This window comes from Entelurus aequoreus, linkage group LG17 (genome assembly GCF_033978785.1).
Source record: "Entelurus aequoreus isolate RoL-2023_Sb linkage group LG17, RoL_Eaeq_v1.1, whole genome shotgun sequence".
In the NCBI taxonomy this organism is placed as follows: domain Eukaryota; kingdom Metazoa; phylum Chordata; class Actinopteri; order Syngnathiformes; family Syngnathidae; genus Entelurus; species Entelurus aequoreus.
This window is the reverse complement of record NC_084747.1, coordinates 43,411,676-43,437,049: the sequence shown is the minus strand read 5'-3', so window position 1 is coordinate 43,437,049 and position 25,374 is coordinate 43,411,676. Positions and strand designations below refer to the sequence as shown.

General features: G+C 34.8%; 1 protein-coding gene across 2 annotated transcripts in view; it reads left to right on the top strand.

Annotated features, from left to right (window-relative positions):
- The window catches only part of ipo11 (importin 11), a 211,524-nt gene that overhangs the window by 123,994 nt on the left and 62,156 nt on the right, over positions 1–25,374 (top strand). For both annotated transcript variants that reach the window (XR_009821728.1, XM_062025729.1), the window contains exons 23-24: positions 23,821–23,900; positions 24,049–24,129. Coding sequence is in view for 1 of the 2 variants with exons in the window: in XM_062025729.1 (XP_061881713.1) it covers positions 23,821–23,900; positions 24,049–24,129 (161 nt within the window). In the remaining variant the exon portion in view is untranslated. The remainder of the gene's footprint in view (positions 1–23,820; positions 23,901–24,048; positions 24,130–25,374) is intronic.

Below are 25,374 nucleotides of genomic sequence, written 5' to 3'. Positions count from 1 at the left end.
GTTCTGCTGTGATCAGGATAGGGATTATGCTCCCTATCGCTGTAATTTAATATTGTGGCATACTTCATTTCAGTGTTCATACGACTGTCAGGAAACTAAAAAGGCTTTATGCATATGTAAACACACTGTCAGGATGACGGATGATTTCACCAGCACACCGTAAGGTAACATGGTTTAGACATGGCACCACACAAGGTCAAGTCTAAGACACTGCCAAATGCAGGGAAAATATATAGCCGGATCAGACACAATTTAACAGAAATTATCTTTCAGGGAACAAAACAAACATTTTGTATTTTTAATGTGCAATACTTTACAGCACATCCAGTCACTTACAAGCAAAGACTGGGGAATTGGGAAACTCATTGGTGTAAAATGCCTCATCACTGGGGAAACAAATCTAATTCTGAATAGGGGAAAACTATATTAAGGTTAAAAACTGTTTGAACAGATTGTATGGTGATGGTAATAACAAGACACATTTCTAAGCAGATGGAAAGTGATAAACTTTACATTGTACCACCCTATCCTGAGAAATCACCAAGATTGTTTTACACTATAAAGAAATACAATTAGTGCAATCCCAAGTCATGAACCTGAGTGCAGTTTAATTACTTCAGATTAGTGGCCTGTATTGATCCTGGCGTTGGCTCGGCCTCAGTCAGGGACACTGTTGTTGAGCTCTGACTAGTGGATTGAATAGAACTGGGTGATTTATCATCGGCTTGAAGCAGGGACACACTGACTTTTGCCATACCTTGTAAGAATTAAGTGTTGTGGGGCCTTCTCTGTGGTGGTGAACAGTATTGATTTTGGTACTTCTGCCAATAGTGAATAAGACCGACTAATATGAACACTGGTGTAGACTTATTGGCTTACTGGAGCGTTTAATCATGTACAGCATGGATTGGAATCAATCGGATTTAGGAGCAAAGGACTTGAAGAAGACGGCCACATATGTTTCATCTTAAACTGTGCTATATATATATATAGACTACCGTTCAAAAGTTTGGGGTCACATTGAAATGTCCTTATTTTTTAAGGAAAAGCACTGTACTTTTCAATGAAGATAACTTTAAACTAGTCTTAACTTTAAAGAAATACACTCTATACATTGCTAATGTGGTAAATGACTATTCTAGCTGCAAATGTCTGGTTTTTGGTGCAATATCTACATAGGTGTATAGAGGCCCATTTCCAGAAACTATCACTCAGTGTTCTAATGGTACAATGTGTTTGCTCATTGGCTCAGAAGGCTAATTGATGATTAGAAAACCCTTGTGCAATCATGTTCACACATCTGAAAACAGTTTAGCTCGTTACAGAAGCTACAAAACTGACCTTCCTTTGAGCAGATTGAGTTTCTGGAGCATCACATTTGTGGGGTCAATTAAACGCTCAAAATGGCCAGAAAAAGAGAACTTTCATCTGAAACTCGACAGTCTATACTTGTTCTTAGAAATGAAGGCTATTCCACAAAATTGTTTGGGTGACCCCAAACTTTTGAACGGTAGTGTAAATATATATATATATATATATATATATATATATATATATATATATATATATATATATATATATATATATATATATATATATATATGTATATATATATATATGTATATATATATATATATATGTATATATATATATATATATATATATATATATATATGTATATATATATATGTATATATATATATGTATATATATATATATATATATATGTATATATATATATGTATATATATATATGTATATATATATATATATATATATGTATATATATATATGTATATATATATATATATATGTATATATATATATATATATATGTATATATATATATGTATATATGTATATATATATATATATATATATATATATGTATATATATATATATATATATGTATATATATATATATATATATATATATATGTATATATATATATATATATATATATATATATATATATATATATATATATATATATATATATATATATATATACATATATATATATATATATATATACATATATAAATTGCAAGACTGAAATCAAGTTTTTCTGTGTTTGAATTTCAATTTAGGTGTTTAAAAAAAAGTTGTTTTGTTTATTTCGTCATTCTAGGTCTACCCATCATATTCCTTTTAGTGAATATGGCATCATTGGAAAAAAAGCTCATTTTGTGACCTGATTTTGTCTACTGTTATTATGTGTTTACATTGGAGACTTGTCACAGTTCTTTCCTTTCTATCAATATGTGGACTATTATTTTTTGTCTCTGAACTACTTACATTAAAGATAAGATGAGAGTACATACCTAAATTAGGTCCCCATTTTTGGCATTTCAATAACCATATCTAGCCAAATAAATTATGGCATTTTTCTTTACAAATACAGTCTCCAAAAGACCAGCGGACTCACGCAAAGAGAGTTGCGTGGATTTCCTACTAAAAATAGACCTATGTTCAAATCCAAAAAACGGCATACGCAAGTAAAAAAATCAGATGTATTTGTGTTTGCACGCACAAATCGAAGCACATTTTTTTGTTACATCGCAATCTACTTGGAATAAATCCCAGATGTCTGAGTGTGGGCAAGGTGAATTGTTCATATGTCTCTGATGGGCACATCAATCAGTTTTAGGAGTAAAATATGGCACTTTTTTATGTGAACTGTTACCCAGTATCACTTCTGTGTGTCCCTGAATTATCCACAGCCTGTAGAAGAACTGCACGTACAGCAGCTATGGAGTTGCCTTGAGCCAACACACATTTCCATGTCAACGCCAGTCTTGATGTACAGTCGTGGTCAAAAGTTTACATACACTTGTAAAGATCATAATTTCATGGATGTATTGAATTTCCAATACTTTCTACAACTCTTATTTTTTGTGATAGAGTGATGGAGCACATACTTGTTGGTCACAAAAAATATTCATGAAGGTTGGTTCTTTTATGAATTTATTATGGGTCAACTGAAAATGTGACTAAATCTGCTGGGTCAAAAGTATACATACAGCAATGTTAATATTTGGTTACATGTCCCTTGATAAGTTTCACTGCAATAAGGCGCTTTTGGTAGATCCACAAGCTTCTGGCAAGCTTCTGGTTGAATTTTTGGCCACTCCTCTTGACAAAACTGGTGCAGTTCAGCTAAATTTGTTGGTTTTCTGACATGGACTTATTTCTTCAGCATTGTCCACACGTTTAAGTCAGGACTTTGGGAAGGCTATTCTAAAACCTTAATTCTAGCCTGATTTAGCCATTCCTTTACCACTTTTGACGTGTGTTTGGGGTCATTGTCCTGTTGGAACACCCAACTGCGCCCAAGACTCAACCTCCGGGCTGATGATTTTAGGTTGTCCTGAAGAATTTGGAGGTAATCCTCCTTTTTCATTGTCCCATTTACTCTCTGTAAAGCACCAGTTCCATTGGCAGCAAAACAGGCCCAGAGCATAATACTACCACCACCATGCTTGACGGTAGGAATTGGTGTTCCTGGGATTAAAGGCCTCACCTTTTCTCCTCCAAATATATCAGTCAATCAATCAATCAATGTTTATTTATATAGCCCTAAATCACAAGTGTCTCAAAGGGCTGTACAAGCCACAACGACATCCTCGGTACAGAGCCCACATACGGGCAAGGAAAAACTCACCCCAGTGGGACGTCGGTGAATGACTATGAGAAACCTTGGAGAGGACCGCATATGTGGGTAACCCCCCCCCTCTAGGGGAATTGCTGGGTATTGTGGCCAAACAGCTCAATTTTTGTTTCATCTGACCACATAACTTTCCTCCAGAAGGTCTTATCTTTGTCCATGTGGTGTCAAGATGCCGCTGATCAGATCATATATAACAAAGTAATTTAAAATCTGACTTAGTTACTTGTAAAATACATCAATCTGTAAAGTAACTAATTTACTTTCAAAGGAGAAGTTAGTAATCAAATTACTTTTGCAAAGTACTTGGCAACACTTGTCAGACATACTGCTTAAACCTCATCCTTTCTCTCGCTCTCTTTCTGTCTCATGTTGAAAAAATATATATATTTTGGAAGTCACATTAGCACATTTAAGGCTCACTAAATGCATTGAATGAACTTAGATTTTTCCCGGAAGAGCCCATCTCCCGCTGCGCTAATGGAAGATAAGTTTAAAAAGGATGGGAGCAGTTCAGAGCAAATTTGCACACAATTTGAAAAGTCATTGTCACTTTAATGTAGTGGACAGGACAAGGAATAAGGCATGCATTTACAGAAATATTCATGGCACATTTAATGAATGAATCAACTTTGTCCTTCAATTTGTTTTTTTGTCAAATTAGTCAGTTATCACATTTGGTCGACTTTTATCGCAGCATCCGGTGGTTCATTTATTTTTCCTGTGGAGAGCAGTACAGAGATGTGGGCCATGAAAAGGAGTCTGGCTGGGATTGGTGGTGCAGCTTGCCAGGTATGGGGTCTGGCCTGCCTGATAAAAGTGCCCCGCTTCATCACTGCTAAACTGGAGCAACAAATTCCCTAATTAGAATGTCAAGAGCCTTGCCTTGGCCTGACTGGTGCTTGCACTTTTTCCTCTGTAACACTTCAAAGCATATCCTAAAGTAGGACACATTTTGTCACTGTGGCATGTAAGATGCAAAGAAGCATAGACAACAGTGTTTCTGGTAGGCATTTCACATATTGGCTCAAATGTTCATTCATCTTTTACCTCATGTATTTAATGTCATTGAATGAGTAATAAAAGCAAGGGAACACCTTTAAATAAATGAAGGCACTGAATTTTGAGAGAACCAACTTATATGGTAAAAGGCTGCACTTGTACTTTCAATAGGTTTGTAATGCATAATTAACAACGCAGCAGGACATGGAAATGAATGTTTTAATCTGTTGTAAAATAGATGAGAGTAGCAGCATCATATTCAATGGCATCGTGGAAAGTTCTGGATAGTTTCTTTTAATCAAAAAGGACGGTGAAGAAACCATATATTCATTTGCATATTTTAATTTCAGCTGCTTTTTTCTTGTCTCTCCATTATCTTCATTGGGCTGAAAGTTTTTTTTAGCAGTTCCAGTCACAAATCTTGATAATGTTGTAAAATGTATATGTTCCCTACTATATTAACCCTCTTGGGACATTTGATTTTAGTTATCTTCATAGCCAAACAGAAGATAAGTCATTGAGTTTTTGAAAGCTGTATAATTTTAAATTAATTTTGTTTTACTTTTGAGTCATTAACAAAACTATCAAACATGTAATGTTGTTTTAGGTTTTGACCCCTTTGAAGGCCTTTTGATCAAATAATGTCTCAGGTTTAAATGAGTAAAATATATAATCTTACGCAAATGTATATTAATCTGTGACATTAATCAAAAGGCATTCAAAGGGTTACAATAAATTAAAAAAACATTCCATGGTTGGTGTTTTTGTTAAGAGCTGAAATTGATTGAGAGATTTGAGCAAAGAAAGTAAAAGAAAAATCAAAAATGTTTGTATGCCTTTTGCAAAATGAATGATTTATGTGTCCTGTTTAGCTTTGGTGTATTGTCCAATAACTGCCAGTGTATTGTACACCTGTGAAATTTTTTTACAAAGAAATTTAGATTTTTATCATGAAAAAACATGTATAATGGAGTAGCACAAGACAGATTATGGCCAAAGTACTATATTTTTCTTGCCATAGGGCACACCGGATTATGAGGCGTACTGCCGATGAGTAGGTCTATTCAATTCTATTTTTATACAAAAGGCGCACCGTTAATAAGGCACATTAAAGGGGTCATATTATGATTTATTTTTTCTACATTCAAAACACTTCCTTGTGGTCTACATACTGTAATATGTAATGCTGGTTATTTGGTCAAAATGTTGCATAGATTGTTTTACAGACCATATTCAAGCTGCTTTCTGACCGGCTCTTCCGTATGCGCCGTTTTGTGGGCGGTTTTGTTTACGTTGTATCGGTAGTTTTTAGCACTTCCATAGCAAGTCTACTGACAGATATAAGTTAGAACTGGCAACAGCGGAGGATAACTCCTCCACAACAAGAGGATGGAGAAAAAGAAGGAGCTTATTTACTACAGCGCGGGCTACAATGGCGGACCTGCGAAAATTTTCAGGATTTATGCAGATCCCAAATACAGCAGGATCCAATAGGTAAGAAAAGTACGGTAATTTGCATAATTAGATTTTTTTTGCTCGTATCCGCTTTTTGACTGAAAATCTAGGCCCCTTGCGTACTCAGTGTGTGCAGACTTCTTTCTGCACAACAGCCATTTTGGCTTGGTTGACTACCACCGTTTTGCACTTCTGGGAAGAAGTCACGTGACAGAATACAAGCAAGGCTTTGGTATCTCTTGTGTGAGACCGCTAGGGTTGTGAATCTTTGGGCACCTTACGATTAGATTTAATTCAATTCTTGGGGGGTAATGATTCGATTCAGAATTGTCCCAACTCAAAACGATTCTCGATTCAAACATTTTAATAACATTGAGTGCCAGTTCTATGATTAATTACATTCCTCCATAAAATTAACAGCTGTGATACATTTCTGTATTACTTAAAAGAAAACTGGTTTTGTTCAGTAAAATTCGACCCAAACATTTAATAAAGTCAAATACAAATAAGGCAACAAGAGAAGTGTCCCACACTTCTCTTTTCTAAAGTAAATCTGTCCAGCAGATATGGGCACCTGTATCAACAATACGATTTGCCTGAGTGGCTGGACAGGACAGATTAAAAATATAAATATATTTTGTTTTTAATTTTGTAATTTTTTGAAAAATCGATATTTGATTTTTTTTTAATCGATTAAGAATAATTTCAAATAAGAATCGCAATCGCATAGTAACGGTCATCTATTGGTCACATTTATAATTACACCATGTGCCAAATAAAATTGTTCAAGGTTGGCAAGCACAACCCGAATTAATCCGTACATTAGGTGCTCTGAGTTATAAAGCGAGCTGTCAATTTTTGAGAAAATGAAAGGATTTTAAGTGCGCTTTATAGTCTGAAAAATATGGTACCACACATATTTACTGAAAGGGCAAAAACGTTAGGGTTAAGTGAACAAAAGCAGATTTTTTTTCCAAAATGGATATACATTTACTCAAAGTAGTTATTTAAAGTGGGCCTATAATAATTCTTATCTACATTTAACGCACTTCTTCGTGGTCTAGATTGTGTTCTGTATATTTTGGTGTACATTTTTTACCACAATCACATTTTCAACCCCCTTTCTTAGTATGCCTGCAAAACGGTTCATTTGGGGAAGCTGTTTTTTTAGATGAAAAATGACCCCTGACAACCACACCCCTTAAGCCTCGCTCTTGTACACTGTCGAAATATAATTTTTGAAGACGAGTATGGGCGCTGTTTTTTTTCTCAGACGCAGTCGAAAATAACTTTCATAGCATCTCTCACTGCATGCCACATTTACATGACAATAGTAGATGGTAAGCCCAATACGGCTTCATCATAAACATTTATTTTTCTTTCGCTCCCTGTAGGTACACTAACATTATACAGGCAACCGCTTTACACACAATAAAACAAGATACTGATAGATTGTGACTTACAGCTTTTTCTTGTGGTGAACAAAACCGAGTTGGAATGGTGCTGTTTTACTGGCAGCATTTAGCTATTAATTGGACTTCGTAGTGGCCAATGTAAATCAAATCAAATCAAATCAACTTTATTTATTAAACACATTTAAAATTTACCACACGGGTAGCCAAAGTGCTGTACAATGGGCAGGTTAAAAGATAATACGAGTACCGAGCAAACACAACACAACACAAACAACACAATAAAAAATAAATAAATAAAATAAACAAAACATAAAAACAGGTTCACAGCAGGTGTATTATGGGGCGCCATTGCAGGATGGATATCACTCAGTGTTAAAAGCCATGGAATAAAAGTATGTTTTTAAGAGAGATTTAAAAACAGGAAGAGAGGAGGCTTGTCTAACACTCAGAGGTAGGTCGTTCCAGAGCTTGGGAGCAGCAGCGGCGAAAGCTCTGTCACCTCTAAGCTTCAGCCTTGTGTCAGAGACCGTCAGTAGCAGCTGATCGGCTGATCTTAGGGATCGGGTGGGGCAGTAAGGCTGAAGGAGGTCGGAAAGATATGTTGGCGCGAGGTTGTTTAGACATTTAAAAACAAATAAAAGGAGTTTAAAGTTGATTCTGTAATGCACAGGGAGCTAGTGAAGGGACGTTAATATAGGGGTGATGTGCTCACGTCTGCGGGTCTGTGTTAGCAGACGAGCAGCAGAGTTCTGCACGAGCTGCAGGCGGGCGAGGGGGGCCTGGCTAATGCCTACATAAAGGGCATTGCAGTAGTCTAAACGATTCGAGATAAAGGCGTGAATTAATTTCTCGAGATCATGTCCTGATAGAAGCGGTTTCACTTTTGCTATTTGTCGTAATTGATAAAAGCTTTTTTGAACGACGCTGCTGATTTGTTTTTCGAATTTGCAATTTTTTGAATGTATGCCAAAATAGTCCTGAGTAAAATGTTGTGACCAAATAAACTTATTTTATTTTATAGACATTAGAGCAGGTAGGGGGGCATTAGATGAACACATTACACAGAAGGCTCCAGGCTCCAGCCAACAGTTTGGCACAAGAGCAGAGCAGAGAGGATACACTAGAATGCACATATTAAAAAGTATGTCAAACTGTGACATCACAAATTTCAGAAAAACGACTGCAAATGCATGAACTTTATTATTTAACGCAAGTTTCCAACATTGTAACAACTTTAATGAATCAGAAATGAGAAAAATCATCATCGGTGCCCTAAAAAATATAAAAGGTGTGTTTAATAATGTTAGTGTTCCGTCCGGTACTGGTCCGTGGATGAGGCCCTTGTGGTAAAACAGACTTTTTGTTTGTCATTTTCCGCGATTTAATGTAATCTGGTGTTTAAATTACATCAAAATTTAATAGTCCTCATTGTTCGTTAAGAAATTGTATGTATGCCTATCCCTGCTATGTATTTGTACAAATGTAAATTATACTAATGCAGTAGTTGTAAATTCACTCAAACAAACTTTTTGAGTGGAGGAGAAATAAAAAACAAAAACAAGGGACCTTATCATCCTTGTTGTATTTGCGTCACACTGAAGTGTTGGGGAAGGTGATGTGGAAATGAAAGGGAATTGGTTTGCAATACCCAGATGCAGAGTTTTTTGTTATTTTATCAATCTATTTGTATTCATTCATGGACACCTGGGGTTGGATGGAATTATTTGTACTAGTGAGTGAGAGATGATGAAAATTACAAACCCAAGCCAGTGCTTTGAGCTACACTGCCTGATTTCAACCTGGAATAAGAATACTTGTTTTTTCATTTTTGTATATATACCCCCTGTGTTGCGATTCATACAAAACATTCCTCCACAATGTGATGCTCCAGTACATGCATACATTCCCAGAGGTAAGCGCAGATGTTGTGAAATTACTGATGGAGCAGTTACAAACACCAGCATTCTGATCTTCTGAATAATTAGCCTTTCTTGACCACTTTTGTTTGACTAACAAGTTACAAAACCAAGTAACACTTCATTTTTTTCATTTTTTTAATGCATAACGTGAAAATGTCATACCCCATTTGTTTTCTTTATCCAAGTGGTCTTCTGGTACTTAATTGTGAATTTAACTCCTCACCATTGCCCTTGGAGAGGGGAGGAAGTACTGCGTGAATGGACTTTTCTACTGAGACTGAATGGTTTCATTATTTGGATGATGATGTTCAGCACGCTAAATGAAGGTTCTGGTCAGATGTGGGCCGCCTATTGAGGGCCCCTGTTATCTTCATGTTACGTCACCACTTCTCCTAGGACTCTTCATCTCAAGGGTATCCTCCACTCCCAAACCATTTTTGTCATTTTGCCTGCCATCTAAACAGAACCGCTGCTCTTTCATTGCCTAAGGTGCCAATTTTTAGCTTGCTCATAAACGTTTTCTCTTTCTGACGCCATTCAAGGCTTGTAGAGACGTGCTTCACTAGCACCTCAGATCATACAAGATGCTGAAGAGGGAAAGCTGCATTGTGGTTTGATGCTGCAGGGCCACGACTGGTCTGAAGTGTATTTTGTTTTACTTGTGCAGATTCATCAAAGCCGTTTTTGTCACACTAACAGTCTGCATAGAAGACAGCAAATATTCATTGCGAAGACAATGTGCAACTGGGTTAGGGGTTAGCTAATTACTAACTAACGCTAATTACTTTTGATTCAAAATAACTGGGGAACTTCATGGTTTTGCCTACACCCACACAGAATGCAGATACATTAACGAAGGGCTTATTTTTCCATTTATATGGTATGTATTTTATGTTAATTCCTATAATCTGCTGATGAACTGTTATGTTTTTCAAAAGGCTTTCCAGTTGTTTGCTGGCTTTGCATGGGCTTTATGTCCAATTAATGTAAATGTTATTTTTACTGACTGCAGTGTGCGTATCTCTACAGGCTGTTTTGCAGGGGTATGGAACGTAGCATATAGTATTGAATACTACATGTGCTTATAGCTCTGAATATCTTTAAGAACTGCTGTGTGAGTAAACTGGCTGATAGCGAGAGCTTGCAAAATCTGTTTGTATTATTGTGCCAATGAGTACTCACATGAGGGAACAATAATAGCTTTTACTTACACACATTGCGCAAAATGGCAAACTTGCTGTGTTTACATATTCACAAAAGGCTGCCCAAGCTTTTTAATTTTTATTTATGCTAGGTTCACACCAACGGCGCTTTGACGGCGCTTTAAAGCGGCATGCAAAGCGGCGTTAAAGCGTAACAAAGCCTGATTAAAGCGTGAGGGTCCTAATGGATCGTGGGAAAGCTTGTAGTGAAGCGGGACATGCGGCAAGTTCGCCAACATTTTTTAAACGGTTTAAAAAAATTCTGCGCTCTGTCAAGAATGGAATAAAGCGCCGAGAGCATATCAAAGCATGACAAAGCTCAGCAAAGCTTGACTCAAAGCGTAGGAAAGCTTAACAGATCTTGGTTCAAAGCTCAATAGGAAGTGACTGTGATATTGACTAGTGACATTGAAACTTTATGTAAAACCAACACAGGATTACAAATCCATTCTCTTTTGCATCATTGCCTTTTTTATACGATGATCATTGTTTCTGTACTTCTGCTGTTTGATGTTGCAGTTTGACATTACTGTCTATAATTTTTCTGTATGAAAATGTTAATAATAAAGAGAATATGTTACGTTTAAAAGAAATGCCTTTTATTATTGTCAACTAGCATAAGAAATGAAAGATAGATATTTATTAAGATGACAAAGAAATAAAATAAATGAAGATATAAAACATAATATAACGGAAAAAAAAGAAATTGAAAAAATAAATGAATATCAAAAATATAAGAAATGCCTTTTATTATTGTCAACTAGCATAAGAAATGAAAGATAGATATTTATTAAGATGACAAAGAAATAAAGATATAAAACATAATATAACAAAAAAAAGAGAAATTGAAAAAATAAATGAATATAAAAAATAGAATAAATGCCTTTTATTATTGTCAACTAGCATAAGAAATGAAAGATAGATATTTATCAAGATGACAAAGAAATAAAAGAAATGAAGATATAAAACATAATATAACGAAAAAAAAGAGAAATTGAAAAAATAAATGAATATAAAAAATAAAAGAAATGTCTTTTATTATTGTCAACTAGCAGAATAAATGAAAGATAGATATTTATTAAGATGACAAAGAAATAAAAGAAATGAAGATATAAAACATAATAAATAATAAACATAATATAACGGAAAAAAAAGAGAAATTGAAATAAATGAATATAAAAAATGCGTGGAAAACAGTATACTGAGTTTTTCACTTTTTTTTTTAACTCATTTGTTTATCATATGTCTCTTTTTTATTACATTATGTGTTTTATCCTGTATATAATAAAACAAAAAGAGAAATCAAATAAATAGATACATCTAAAAAAATGTGGGGAAAACTTAGTATACTGAGTTTTTCACATTTTTTTTTACTTATTTGTTTATCATATTTCTCTTTGTTATTACATTATGTGTTTTATCCTGTATATAATAAAACAAAAAGAGAAATCAAATAAATAGATAAATCTAAAAAAATGTGGGGAAAACTTAGTATACTGAGTTTTTCACATTTTTTTCTTATTTTTGTTGTAACAATGCACAACAGAGCTTGATAATCGTGTCAGATCCCGATTTAAAGCATCAGGATCGCATCAAAGCGTAATAAAGTTCAATAAAGCGTAATAAAACGTATCAAAGCGTGATTTAAAGCGTACCAAAGCGGGATCAAAGCGGCATCAAATTGTGAGGAACGGTAACAAAGCGGCAACTAATTCGTATCAGAGCGTATCAAAGCATAACATTACTTCGGAGATCGGGATATTCGTGGAAAAATTGACAAAAATGACGGCGCTTTGCTCGCCGCTTTAAAGCGCGGCAAGCGCCGTTGGTGTGAACCAGGCATTAAATAACATGTGTTTAGCTGACTTTCCATTTTTGTGCTGCTAATTCTTATATTTCTGTAAACCTCTCAGTACCTTGAGATTCCATAAACCTGTCCTGGAAGTAGGGTTGTACGATATACCGACGTGGACCCCGACTTAAACAAGTTGAAAAACGTATTCGGGTGTTACCATTTAGTGGTCAATTGTACGGAATATGTACTGTACTGTGCAATCTACTAATAAAAGTTTCAATCAATCAAAAAAACTAAACTGTACTAATAAAGTACAGCAGTACAATTGAATCAAAAAAGTACTATACTGCCTTCAGAAGAAAAAAAATCATGCCCCTGGTGGCGCGCAGTGGTGTAATTGCCGGTTATATGAGCAGAAACACTGTGGAGAGCACAGTGTTTTCGCGACTTCTAAATCACTAATCCTGGCCTTTATGGCAACAAACTACATTTATTACAAGTATCAAGAATCATGCTTCACTACACACCGTAGCAAAATGCAATAGCTAACCACTAACAGCAAGTTAGCACTCATAAGTGTAAACAAATTGGTGGATCTATACAAAGATTGATTGTTACAATGCCAAGTGCAAGAGCTGTACATGGTTGATTACATCAAGATTTTTTATTATCACAGAATCTTTTGTCATTTTGTTATCGTTTTTAAATTCAGGAAATACGTCCTTCAACATAGAAGGATTTTAATCATGACCGGTGTATGACCTGGCCTGTAACTACTTGGTATTGGATTGATACCCAAATTTGTAGTATCACCCAACATTGATGTAAAATATCCAAACAACAGAATAATAGGTGCTCATTACTTTTTGACAGAAGTGTAGATAGACCTGTTAAAACAGTAAGTCACCAGATGTTAACAGTAAAAGAACAAGTAGATTAATAATCCATCAATACATCCATCCATTTTTACCACTTGTCCATCATTTTGACAAAATAGTAAAAAAATATATATATATTTTGAAAAGTATCAAAATACATTTTGGTACAGATACCAAAATATTAGTATTTGAACAACCCTAGCTCAAATAATCTTTTTTTAAGCTTTTTTCAGTTAACTGTATGCTCATGATGTCCTAATTACCTACTTGATGGTCATGGCCGACTGTTAAATTATTGACCTACCTACTAGAGTTTGAACTGTGATGTTTTCTGTTTGTGTGCTGTAATACTTGTTGAAGTGAATATTCTTGGAGAGGAGTGTGCAGACTTAAGAAGGCCTTGGGAACACATGATGCACTTGCACAGATAGCAGCATACATTATCTTTATTGCCTCATTGTGACTGGCTGGAGAGTCTAGAATATATTGGATACCGTTAATCTTACCTGGAAAAATCAAGTACCAAAATCAATAGTTACTGGTTATGTTATCTTTAATCCACCAGCGGAGAACACAATCCAAGTCCCAGGGCTATTTTACACAGATGTCCCAATTTAAGGCAATTTTATGTTCTGATAATGTTCCTACAAAATTTTATGCATTTATTTGTCCAAAGTATAATTGATCAAGGCAGTGGTATCTACACTTTTTGAGCCATCGAGCCACTAAAAATGATGACGGAGGTGCGCTACAGACTTCACAGTACTGGCACATGAAGCACTTTTTAGAACAATTCAACAAACCCTTCAAAGTGATCGCTGTCACAGAAACATGGATCAGTGATAAAAAAGGAAAATATTTTGATTTGGAAGGTTATGAACTAAATTACATCAATAGAACTAACATCAAACAGAGGAGGAGAAGAACCTGAGCTACAAAGTGGTAAAAAAACAAAATCTTGTCATTTGCCATTGATAATATCTTAGAATGCGTAACCATTGAAATATGTCAAGAAACAAGCTAAAACATATTCATCAGTTGTATTTATAGATCACCTAAGTCAAGTATTGAAACATTTGAAGAGTAGATTAAGTCAAATTGTATGGACACTGGTCAATAAATTATTTTTCAAATGTGGTGACTTCAGTATTGACTTATTGAACCCTAGTAAAAAAAAAGACCATTGATGACTTAATTGATACAATGTATAGCATCAGTTTATATCCTAAAATCACAAAGCCAAGAGGAATCACAGGACACTGTGCCACACTTATTGATATATGTACCAATGATTTTGATAACATTACAAGTGGTCTACTTATTACCGACATTAGTGATCATCTGCCAGTTTTCACAATGTATGATGGAAACTACAAGAAGAGGAACATGGATGACAAAAAGACATTTCGAAGACTATGCACAGACAAGAGGATGATTGCCTTCAAAAATGAGCTAGACAAGCACATTTGGGACAATGTGTACAATGAAATTTATGTTGATGAAGCATATGGTAATTTTTTAAACACGTTCATAACACTTTATGACAAACATTGTGCATGGAAACAACTCAGGAGAAAGCACATAAATAACAATTAACCATGGATGACAAAAGGATTAAAAAATGCTTGTAATAGAAAGAATACATTATATAGAACATTTATAACACAAAGAACTACAGGGGCAGAAAATAAGTACAAAAAGTAGAAAAACAAGCTAACATACGACGAACATGTAGAAAATAATATTAGTCAATTATTAGACAGGAACAAAAACAACATGAGTGCAACATAGGGCATCCTCAATAGCATTATTAAAAATGGCACTAAGAGGGACTACCCCCAATACTTCTCAGGCGAAAACGTAAATAATGACAACATGAAGAAAGTAGTTGAAAGCTTCAATAATTACTTTGTAAATATTGGACCAAAATTGGAGGGAAGGATTCCAGACCCAGTTTCAACTGAGGACTAAAATGACACCATAGATAGAAATCACAACTCAATGTTCCTCACAAAAGTGACACAGGAGGAAATAGTTAAAATCGTGAACAAATGCAAATCTAAGACTTCATTCGATTGTAATGGAAGTGATATGGAAACGATAAAAAAGGTTATTGCAGAGATCTCAGGAGCATTAATCTATATTGGTAACCTATAATTTCAAACAAGCAAATTCTAAAGTTGTACCAATTTATAAGACTTGAGACAAACACCAATTTACAAGTTATAGACAAGTTTCTTTACTTCCACAATTTTATGAAAACATTGAACAACTGTTCAATAACAGATTGGAGAGTTTCATAAACAAATATAGAATACTCGCTGAGAACCAATATTGATGCTAAGCTAATATTTCAACTTTGAAGGCTTTAATCGAAATAACAGAATACATTACCAATGCAATTGATAGTAAACAGTGTGCAGCAGCTGTGTTTATGGATCTAACTAAAGCATTTGACACAATTAATCACAATTTTTTAATACAAAAATTAGAACGGTAGGGCATCAGAGGGTTGGTCTTAAACTGGATTAGAAGCTACTTAACCAACAGGAAACAATACGTGAAGCTTGGCAAGGCAAGGCAAGGCAAGGCAACTTTATTTGTATAGCGCTTTTCATACACAAGGCAGACTCAAAGTGCTTCACAGACAACAAAGTGAAATGAAAGAAAATAAAAGCAAAATTAAAATGCAGACAATAAAAATAAAAACAGTGCAGACGTTAAAAGTTAAAAGATTAAAAGATTTAGCTGAAAGCTAAGGTGAACATAAAAGTCTTCAGTCTAGTTTTAAAAGTAGTGAGAGTTGGGGAGAGTCTGACATCTTCAGGAAGTTTATTCCAGCTATGTGTTGCATAGTGACTGAATGATGATCTCCCTTGATTTGAGTTTACTCTTGGAACCGCTAACAGATTGGTCTCAGAAGATCTTAGTGATCTAGAGGGCGTATATAGTGGGAGCATATCAGTGATATACTTGGGCCCTAGACCATGTAGTGATTTATATGTGAGCAGGAGGATTTTGAAATCTATTCTCTGATGTACAGGGAGCCAATGTAAGGATTTAAGAATTGGTGTAATGTGCTCACATTTTTTGGTCTTTGTTAGAACTCTAGCAGCAGCGTTCTGAACAAGCTGTAGCTGCCTGACAGTTTTTTTGGGAAGACCTGCAAGGAGACCATTACAATAGTCTAGCCTACTGGTAATAAAGGCATGTACAAGTTTTTCTAAGTCTTGAGCTGACATGAGCCCTCTAAGTCTTTTTACATTTTTGAGGTGATAGTAGGCCGATTTTGTTACTGATTTGATGTGACTGTCGAAATGTAAATCAGAATCTAAAATAACCCCAAGATTTCTGGCTTTATTTGAGGTTTTCAGGGACAGTGATTGAAGGTGTTGGATGACTTTAAACCTTTCTTTTTTAGCACCAAAAACAATTATCTCAGTTTTATCTTCATTTAGTTGTAGGAAATTTTGGCACATCCAGTGTTTGACTTGCTCAATGCACTGGCACAGAAGATCTATGGGGCGATAGTCATTTGGTGATAGCGCTACATAGATTTGGGTGTCATCGGCATAGCAATGATGGTCAATGTTATTATTTTGCATGATTTGTCCTAGTGGGAGCATATAGATGTTAAATAAAGTCGGCCCCAAGATTGAACCTTGGGGGACTCCACACGTTACGTTGGTTGGTTCTGATACAAAGTCACCAATGGAAACAAAATAGTTCCTATCTTGTAGATATGACTTGAACCAGCTTAAAACTGTGCCTGAGATCCCCACCCAGTTTTCCAACCTGTCCAAAAGTATTGAGTGGTCGACAGTGTCAAATGCAGCACTGAGGTCCAAAAGCATTAATACTGAAGTTTTGCCAGAGTCTGTGTTTAGACGGATGTCATTTATAACTTTAAGAAGGGCCGTCTCTGTGCTATGAAGAGGTCGAAATCCTGACTGGAAGTTGTTGTGGCAGCCAGTGTTTGACTTGCTCAATGCACTGGCACAGAAGATCTATGGGGCGATAGTCATTTGGTGATAGCGCTACATAGATTTGGGTGTCATCGGCATAGCAATGATGGTCAATGTTATTATTTTGCATGATTTGTCCTAGTGGGAGCATATAGATGTTAAATAAAGTTTGGCGAACAAAACGTCTACAACACTAAATATATCCTGTGGCATACCACAGAGATCAACACTGGGTCCAAATGTGTTCAATCTGTATGTAATGACATTTGTAAAGTTACAAAAGACTTAGTTAGTATTATTCGCGGACAATACAACAGCGTTTGGTTCAGGAGTGAACACACAGAAGCTAATACAAATAATAACAGAAGAAATTAACAAATTAAAAAGATGGTTTGACAAAAACAGACTATCCTTAAACCTCAGTTAACTATAATAATGCTATTTGGTAACAGTGGAAGGGAAAGTCAAACACAAATACAAAGAGACGGAATATAAATTGAAAGACTAAATTAAACCAAATTTCTAGGTAATAATGATTGATGATAAAATTAACTTGAAATCTCATATAAAAATAAACAACATAAGGTGGCAAGAAACACATCAATAATGAATAAAGCTAAATATACATTAGACCAAAAATCACTCCATATTCTCTACTGCTCGCAAGTGTTACTATATCTGAGTTATTGTGCAGAAATATGGGGAAATAACTACAAAAGTACACTTCATTCATTAACCGCATTTCAAAAAAGATCAGTTAGAATAACACATAATGTTGGATTTAGAGAACATTCAAACCCTTTATTTATTGAATTAAAAATACTGTAATTCCACAACATAGTGAATTTGCAAACAGCTAAAATATGCACAAAGCAAACTATAACCTTCTACCCAACAATGTACAACAATTCTTCTCCACAAAAGAGAAGACATATAAACTTAGAGAAAAAATGTAAACATTTGTATGTATGTACAACAGTATGTGGAAATATATCATGAAATGGATTAAGCAAAGAAATCAAACAATGTACTAATATGGTCCAACTCAAGAAACTCTTCAAACGTTAAGTGTTTACAAAGTTCAGAGAAGAAGAACGATGATAAACATTCTGAATTTATTGATAATTTTATTTATCTCACCATATGAAATACAACTTACTTCACTATTATTCATTTTTTTATGTTATTACTTATGGAGTATATTGTGAATAAATTAATGTGTGTTACCTTGAGACAAGAATATGTTGACAGTCTAAAAGTAACATGTCTTCTATCACTCGTTATTTGCGTTTTATGCATGTATTTTAATGTATAAAATATAAAAATTGCAAATCGAATTGCATTTACAATTTTAGAGAGAAAAATTGGGATTAGGTTTTTTCAAAAAATTGTGCACCCCTATTTATTTCATTCCGCTTTAGACAAATGGCAACATAGCTCAAAAAGTTATGGGTAGTTGTTGATGAAACTTTCAGAAAATGTTAGAAATGGAAAAAGAGACAATTATATTTTCAGGGTGATCTGGATCACCTTCTGGATTTAAAATTAAAAAAAACATATTTTTTTTTTACTATTGGGAGATATCCCTTTGCTGAGGCCTGTGCTCTCAAAGTTATTTTCTAGTTGAGTATGTAAGAGTTAGCTAACCATAATTACATACATGTATGTTGTACATGCTCTTTGGCTGTTGTGTTTCAGGAGTTGTCTTTACCTCCTTGACGGCAAAAAAATTGTATTTATGTGTCTGACATTTTGCTGTATCTATTTCTCCTTAATGTATATTGCTGACGCACCTAGTTGATATACATTTTGTCCATTTTCCCTTGTAAATATTAGTGGACCCAACCAACAATAGCATTTACAAGTCTGCCAGTGTTTTAGCCATCATACTCTGAGCTCATTTTCCCCACTGTAATGTTAGTCTCAGGTAATGCACACAGAATATAAATGGTATAATTTTCCTAGCAGCCTTTTTTTGCTGTTCTGACATGCAGTAGAAGGAGAAATTACAACATTGATTCTAAAGAAAGCTCTCTCGAGTATCCGTACAATGCCTCTGTTTGTGATGCATACGTGCAGTAGTGAGGTCTTGTTCCCACAAAAACTACTTTTTTGAGGTGGGTCAATGGAAGATTGGTCATGCCAGCTGTGACTGATGTGTTTGATAAGCTGCTGTACTAAGACGTATGTCTCTGTTGGGCATTTTTCGTTGTTGTTCGCTGACTGTCCTGTTTTGTTTTATCTGCATTTACAAGATGAATACAAATGTGACAAATATGGAAGGTGAGCTTCTGAATGCTAGCTGTTTCAACGGCTAAGGTTAGGCAACTAGAAAGTAGAAAATATGTTCAGCTTGCCTAAGGATGCTGCAAAGGCAGGAGTATGATTAATAATTTAAATGAAGCTATTGGTAATATTGCTTCTCACATTGCTGCTGATAGACAAACAGTATCTTAGTAGCCATATAAGCGTGAAGCTGCTGAGTTAAATCGTTTGCATCGTGCATGTCCGTGTAATTAGGAGAGGTCCTCCTACAGATTTTTCTATTTTTTTCCTTCTCACTGAGTCACTTTGTCATTGTCATGTCTTTTATTTAGAGAGGCATTGTTTACGATTGCTGTGGTTATAGATGCAAACACCCGTTGCCTACCTATACAAAAAAGGTTTAACCTTGTCTCTCTCGTCTGTAAGGACTTAGAAGTTAGGAACGGATGGTGATGGTTTGAATATTGCTGCAGAAATAAATAAATTGAAGCTAGTTATTAGAGAGATGAAGGCCTGCATTCTGGTTACTAAACAGCTCCAGTGGGGTATGCCGTAGTCTTGCAATTGTCTCAAGTCAGTGGTCATAGTTTAGTTCATGATTGACTTTGGATTTTAAGGAACCACTGTATGTAGAATACTTGTTAATAGGTGAAGTAAAGCATGTTGAGGCAGTAGTTTTGTTACCTGCTAACAAAACTACAGGTATGTATGCTCTTTGCTTTCCCATGCAAATGCACCATGTATCAACAGTCTGGTTGATCAAACCTTGAAGGGGCTGTTTGCAGCCTTTAAATTTTCCAATGTGTTTTGAGCATTATATCCTGCCCTCTTACGGCCTTTAGTACGTAATGACGTTGTACGTAACACGCACGATATCTTTGTGTGTTTCCAACTAATGATAGCGATTGAGCTAGCTTATGTGAGCTAAAGGGAATGTATAACTTATTGTAACAACAACATGACTGCAATTTTGTGTGTGTGTGTGTGTATATATATATATATATATATATATATATATATATATATATATATATATATATATATATATACATATATATATATATGTATATATATATGTATATATATATATATATATATATATATATATATATATATATATATATATATATATATATATATATATATATATATATATATATATATGTACATGTATATGCTGTACATATACAGTATATCTACAGTATATATATGTATGTATGTACATGTATATACTGTACATATATATATATATATATATATATATATATATATATATATATATATATATATATATATGTAAACGTGTATATATATGGCTACGTATATGTATACGTATATGTATTTATGCATATATATGTATATGTATATATATATATATATGTATTTATGCATATATATATATGTCTATATAAATATACGTATGTGTATATTTATTTATACATATATGTATATTTATATATACCTATGTGTGTGTGTATATATATATATATATATATATATATATATATATATATATATATATATATATATATATACACACATATATATAGACACACACAGTTTTGTCTGTGTGTCTATATGTATATATATATATATATATATATATATATATATATATATATATATATATATATATATATATACACATAGACACACACACACACACACACACACACACACACACACGTATGTGATGGGAATTGATAAGGTCTGGCTCCACTCTTTCTATTCTGCTTAACGATTAGGTTCTCTTATCGATTCTTATTAGGTAAAAAGAAAAACAGGTTGGATTAGCCTTAATTTTGTTTAGTTTAGAGGTAACATTACCTTAGAAAGCCTATAGTGAAGTCACATTTGTAGCATAGAAGAACAACATATTCTTCTGTAGAATTTAACAAAACAATGTGGAAATTACTCAAGAATGTATCATTTAGTAACATATGATATTAACTTATTATATGGAAAGTGAGATATGTCAAGCCTTTATTGGTTACAATTTTGATGATTGCAGCTTACAGTTTATGAAAACCTTGAATTGAAAATCTCTGAAAATTTGGGGTTTCAAAAAGTGTAAGCCAAGTTCATCAAAATGCTAATAAAGGCTTGACATACCTCACTTTGCATATAATGAGTTAATATCACGTTAGTTTCACATTTTTTTGTTTCACCTGTATGATACTGTAATGACTCAGAGCAAATCTCTTGAGAGGAAAACATGCAACTTTTCGCTTACTACAATTGAACATTAAGCTACCGAAAATTAGGAGTAAATAAGTAAACCACAAACTAAGTCGCTGCTTGGTGACATTCATCTAGCAGAGGACATGAACTGGAGCGGGAACTGCCCACATTGGAGCCAGTCAGAATCTGTTTCTCGTCATGCTCATCTAAATGAGAAGGCATTCATTTCAATTTTCAATTTAACAAATAATATCGCTAACATGATAGGGGGTGAGTTGTTTTGCTCAGATGACGTGCTAGCGTTAGTGCTGCCGGGGATGAGACCAGAGCGGTTCAAAACATTTATAATTGTTGCATGCAGTGTGTTCAAATGTTTCAGCATATTGCTCGTATGTCCTCCTTGATAAAAAAAGCTGCTTTATAATTATTACAAGTAGCGATGTTGCAATCTTTTCTTGTAAAATGTGTTTTTGGACCAGGCATCGCCATCATTCAATCTGACATCACTACACAGTATGTGCGTTGCGAATGACGTCATCCCCACCCAGAAGCATCGATAAGGAATTGATACAATGGTAACCGGTTCTTCTCGGTTCTGAACAAGAACCGGTTTTTGATTCCCATCCTTTCGTGCATATGTGTGAGTGTGTATGAACAACATTGATTAATCGCAATAAAATATTTTCGTCGTTTGACACTACTACTAAAATATATATATATATATATATATATATATATATATATATATATATATATATATATATATATATATATATATATATATATATATATATATATATATATATATATATATATATATTAAATATTGATGTTTTTTTTTTTTACATGTGTACAAATTAAAGTAATATATTGTATGAATGGATATATAGCCTAAGTTATTCAATCACAATTGGATAGTGATTCGCAGAAAATGTGGTCACTGAAAAACTTTGATCAATCATAAGCATGACACCCGTGAGTGTCTGGAGCCTCGGCAGTAAGATGAAGCGCCGGCCGCATTTTTGCTCTGGCAGCTGGCGGCTTGGGCGATGAGGGGTCGGCTCTCCAGCGGCGGGACGCGCACAGCCCTGATTTGAACTCCAGCCAGACCCACACAGCCCTTAGAGCCAATCCTTGTCTAGAAGTGATGGATCTGACTTGCCAACTTCTCTAACCCGCCTTGTTCTAACGTGATGCCAGATATATAGCAGTGGCAATTGCTAAAGACTGCAAGGGAAGTTCAGCTTCCCCTAAAATATAAAATAAAAAAGTGGTCAAATATCTTCTTTTGTGTTTGTATTTCATTGACTAAATGCGTTAGAATGCGTTTAACTTTTGTTTAGAATCAGCTACTTGGGTGACTATTGGCGCAACTTTTTTAATTGATGACAGTGGTGGCGTCAAACAAGACAATCATTAGATAAATACTCGACTTTGTCCTGCCCATGGACGATGAGCGAATGAAGAATAGTGATTGAAGGGGGGTCGCTGGGCTTCCGCATGATGATTGAATGCCCTGTCTGGGCTAAATCCCTTTTTGACTAACCGCAAAATAAGCGAATCAGCAATCTTGAAATATAAAACACTGCCAAAGCATTTTTCAACGTTCATTCTGTTGTTCCTGTTAATATGGAGATATTTACAACTTTTTAAATGAAGTTTTCTTTATAAAATCTAGCATTTGATATATATATGTTAATGCAGAATATACTTATGTTTAAAGAATAGCTAAAAAATAGCTTGCCCTACTTGAAAGATCAGCAGCTGCAACTGGTATACAGCCTGTTACTTTTTACAATAATAACAATAACAATTTTTAAATGTATGTGTATTATTTTCAGCATTAAAATATATATATGCATCATCAACAATTATACAAATTATAGATGTCACATTGACCACACCCATAGCCACGCCCCTACCACCAGATGTTGATTTCAAGCTGGGGGAAACCCTATATATATACTGTTTATATGTATGCATATATATATATATTGCTAATAGTAACATAAGCTATCTGGCCCATTAACTAGTAGCGTATTAACATTTTGAATGTCCAATCTATTGTCTTTAGAGTTAAGCTTGGAGAACCTGCGCACTTGCTTTCAGATCGTCAACGGCTACCTGTTCTTGTCTCCAACAGAATTCCTTCAGGTGAGATATACGGACAGATACAATTAATTGATTTTCTGCGGATGTTCATAGCACATATAAAGTGACGTAATTGCCCAGATAACAGATATATTGGCATACTATCTCCAATGATAATGATATGCTGTGATTTTATTTTATTTTTACAAAGAACTTTGCAGAATCTCTGTGTCAGTCGTTTTGTGTTCTGCTGAAAGACATCACCAATGAGGGGCAGGTCCAAGTGCTAAAGGTAGGTCTTGTCTGCTAATTATCATCTGAAAACTCTTACTAACATTTCATAAGTCTTACAGGCAGTATTTCAGAAATGTATTTTAACTATGAATTAAATCAGTGGTTCTTAACCTGGGTTCGATCGAACCCTAGGGGTTCGGTGAGTCGGCCTCAGGGGTTCGGCGAAGCCTCCGCTGCAGAGGTCAAGACACACCCGACTCATCGTGTAAATAAAAACTTCTCCCTATCGGCGTATTATGGATACCCCCAAACAATGTTCCCTCTAATTTTCCATATGCGTGAGCAAACGCAAAAACTCCTTGAGCATTCAGTGGAGCAAATGTGAGCAACATCAGACGTGCACACGCACTGTGGCCACACCAGCAGCACACCTGTCCCAAACCTATTTAAATAACAAGTTAAATGTTTTATTATTATAATCAAATGACAGAAGTCATTTCCATAATATTATTTTCTAATATAAGTGTTTTGGCCCACTTACAATGACAATCACAATAAATATTGTTTTTCGAGAGCTGTGTACTAGTATTGTATGTCTGGGTGGGGTTCCTGTTTTGGAAATAATGTGTACCCCTTTCAGATATCGCATTTAGTTCCCACTAAAACATTCACATGTTGCACAATAAGATGTAAACATGGGATCAGTTATTGCTAAGAAAGCCCTGGAATTTTTTATACCATTTGTTACAACATATCTTTGCAAGCAATCCTTTTCAAGGATGCTGGACAAAAAAAACGAAGAAAAAGAACAGACTTTGCTGTGAGAATGACATGAGAGTGACACTTGCCAAGGTGAAGCCACGCATATCTGAACTGGTCTCTCAAAGGCAACAGCAGAAGTCACACTGATTTGCAGGTGTGTAATTTGTTGTGAGTTCATGCACTGTGTTGGTTTTGTTCTTTGAACAAGGGGATGGTCATGCACGGTTCATTTTGTGCACCAGCAAAAAAACATAACTGCCTTGAATTTGAAAAAAAGCAACATTTTATTTTTCACTAATAAGAAGGGTTCGGTGAATGCGCATATGAAACTGGTGGGGTTCGGTGCCTCCAACAAGGTTAAGAACCACTTAATTAAATGGACTAACTTTACCTGACCCATATCCCAGCCCCAAATACAAGGAAGGATTTTCTTCCAAACTAAGTCCCCTTTTGCCTGCCATTGTTTCCCAAGCACATTTCTGTCTTTTTCATCATCAGCTGTATGTGTTATTTTTTTCCTATATATTTATAGAGCAGGCTT